The sequence below is a fragment of the Limulus polyphemus genome, unplaced genomic scaffold (assembly GCF_000517525.1).
Source record: "Limulus polyphemus unplaced genomic scaffold, Limulus_polyphemus-2.1.2 Scaffold15157, whole genome shotgun sequence".
In the NCBI taxonomy this organism is placed as follows: domain Eukaryota; kingdom Metazoa; phylum Arthropoda; class Merostomata; order Xiphosura; family Limulidae; genus Limulus; species Limulus polyphemus.
This window is the reverse complement of record NW_013680767.1, coordinates 3,821-5,089: the sequence shown is the minus strand read 5'-3', so window position 1 is coordinate 5,089 and position 1,269 is coordinate 3,821. Positions and strand designations below refer to the sequence as shown.

Here is a 1,269-nt window from a genome sequence, read left to right as displayed (position 1 = left end):
TGGAGTAAATAGTTTCATAAACATAATATTAAACAATACTTTAGGCTCAACTCTGTTAGTGGAGTAAATAGTTTCATAAACATAATATTAAACAATACTTTAGGCTCAACTCTGTTAGTGGAGTAAATAGTTTCATAAACATAATATTAAACAATACTTTAGGCTCAACTCTGTTAGTGGAATAAATAGTTTTCATAAACGTAATATTAAAAAATACTCTTGGCTCAACTCTGTTAGTGGAGTAAACAGTTTCATAAACATAATATTAAACAACACTCTAGGCTCAACTCTGTTAGTGGAGTAAACAATTTTCATAAACGTAATATTAAACAATACTCTAGGCTCAACTCTGTTAGTGGAGTAAACAGTTTCCATAAACGTAATATTAAACAATACTATTGGCTCAACTCTGTTAGTGGAGTAAAGAGTTCACACAAACATAATATTAAACAATACTCTAGGCTCAACTCTGTTAGTGGAATAAATAGTTTCATAAACATAATATTAAACAATACTAGGCTCAACTCTGTTAGTGGAGTAAAGAGTTTCATAAACATAATATTAAACAATACTATTGGCTCAACTCTGTTAGTGGAGTAAAGAGTTTCATAAACGTAATATTAAACAATACTATTGGCTCAACTCTGTTAGTGGAGTAAAGAGTTCACACAAACATAATATTAAACAATACTCTTGTCTCAACGTTGTTGGTGGAATAGAGTTCAGTTTATACAAATACAACACTGAATAAATTAACAGTATATTTGTGAACTGAAGTAAAGATATTTTTACCTGGATCTCTTACCAGCTCACTTCCAATAGCCAGACGTCTATATTCGCTAGGTGTGAGACTACTAACTTCTCTATTGGCTACTTGGTTCAATGCGAGGTCAGCCATCACTTGCTTTACCTTGAGTTGAAAACAATGAAGATATATTTAACGAAGGATCTGTTTACTGAAAAATTTCCCTCCTTGAAAAACTTTTTTTAATTTTTAAGACAACCGAATTCCATTGCAAGCGTTATTTTTTGTTAAATATTCAAAAATGACTCAAAACTATTTTTTTAACAAAAAAAAGTATAAGTTATTGATTATTTATTAATATTACTTTTTCTACTTCTGTCATCAACGAGTGTCTAAGCGTTAATAATTCTTGGGAGTGTTACCATAGCAAAGAGTTTCCAAGTTTTACCATAACCTATAGACAGCAGGGGACCATTTGTTCTGTTACGTATCTGCTCGTTTGTTAATTTCCGGTATAAATTATT

General features: G+C 30.5%; 1 protein-coding gene across 1 annotated transcript in view; it reads right to left on the bottom strand.

Annotated features, from left to right (window-relative positions):
* Window positions 1–792: 792 nt before the first annotated feature.
* The window catches only part of LOC111084240 (ABC transporter G family member 10-like), a gene marked incomplete at its 3' end in the record, with an annotated part of 2,299 nt that continues 1,822 nt past the window's right edge, over window positions 793–1,269 (bottom strand). The window contains exon 3 of the mRNA XM_022381010.1: window positions 793–910. Within this exon, the coding sequence (XP_022236718.1) occupies window positions 793–910 (118 nt within the window). The remainder of the gene's footprint in view (window positions 911–1,269) is intronic.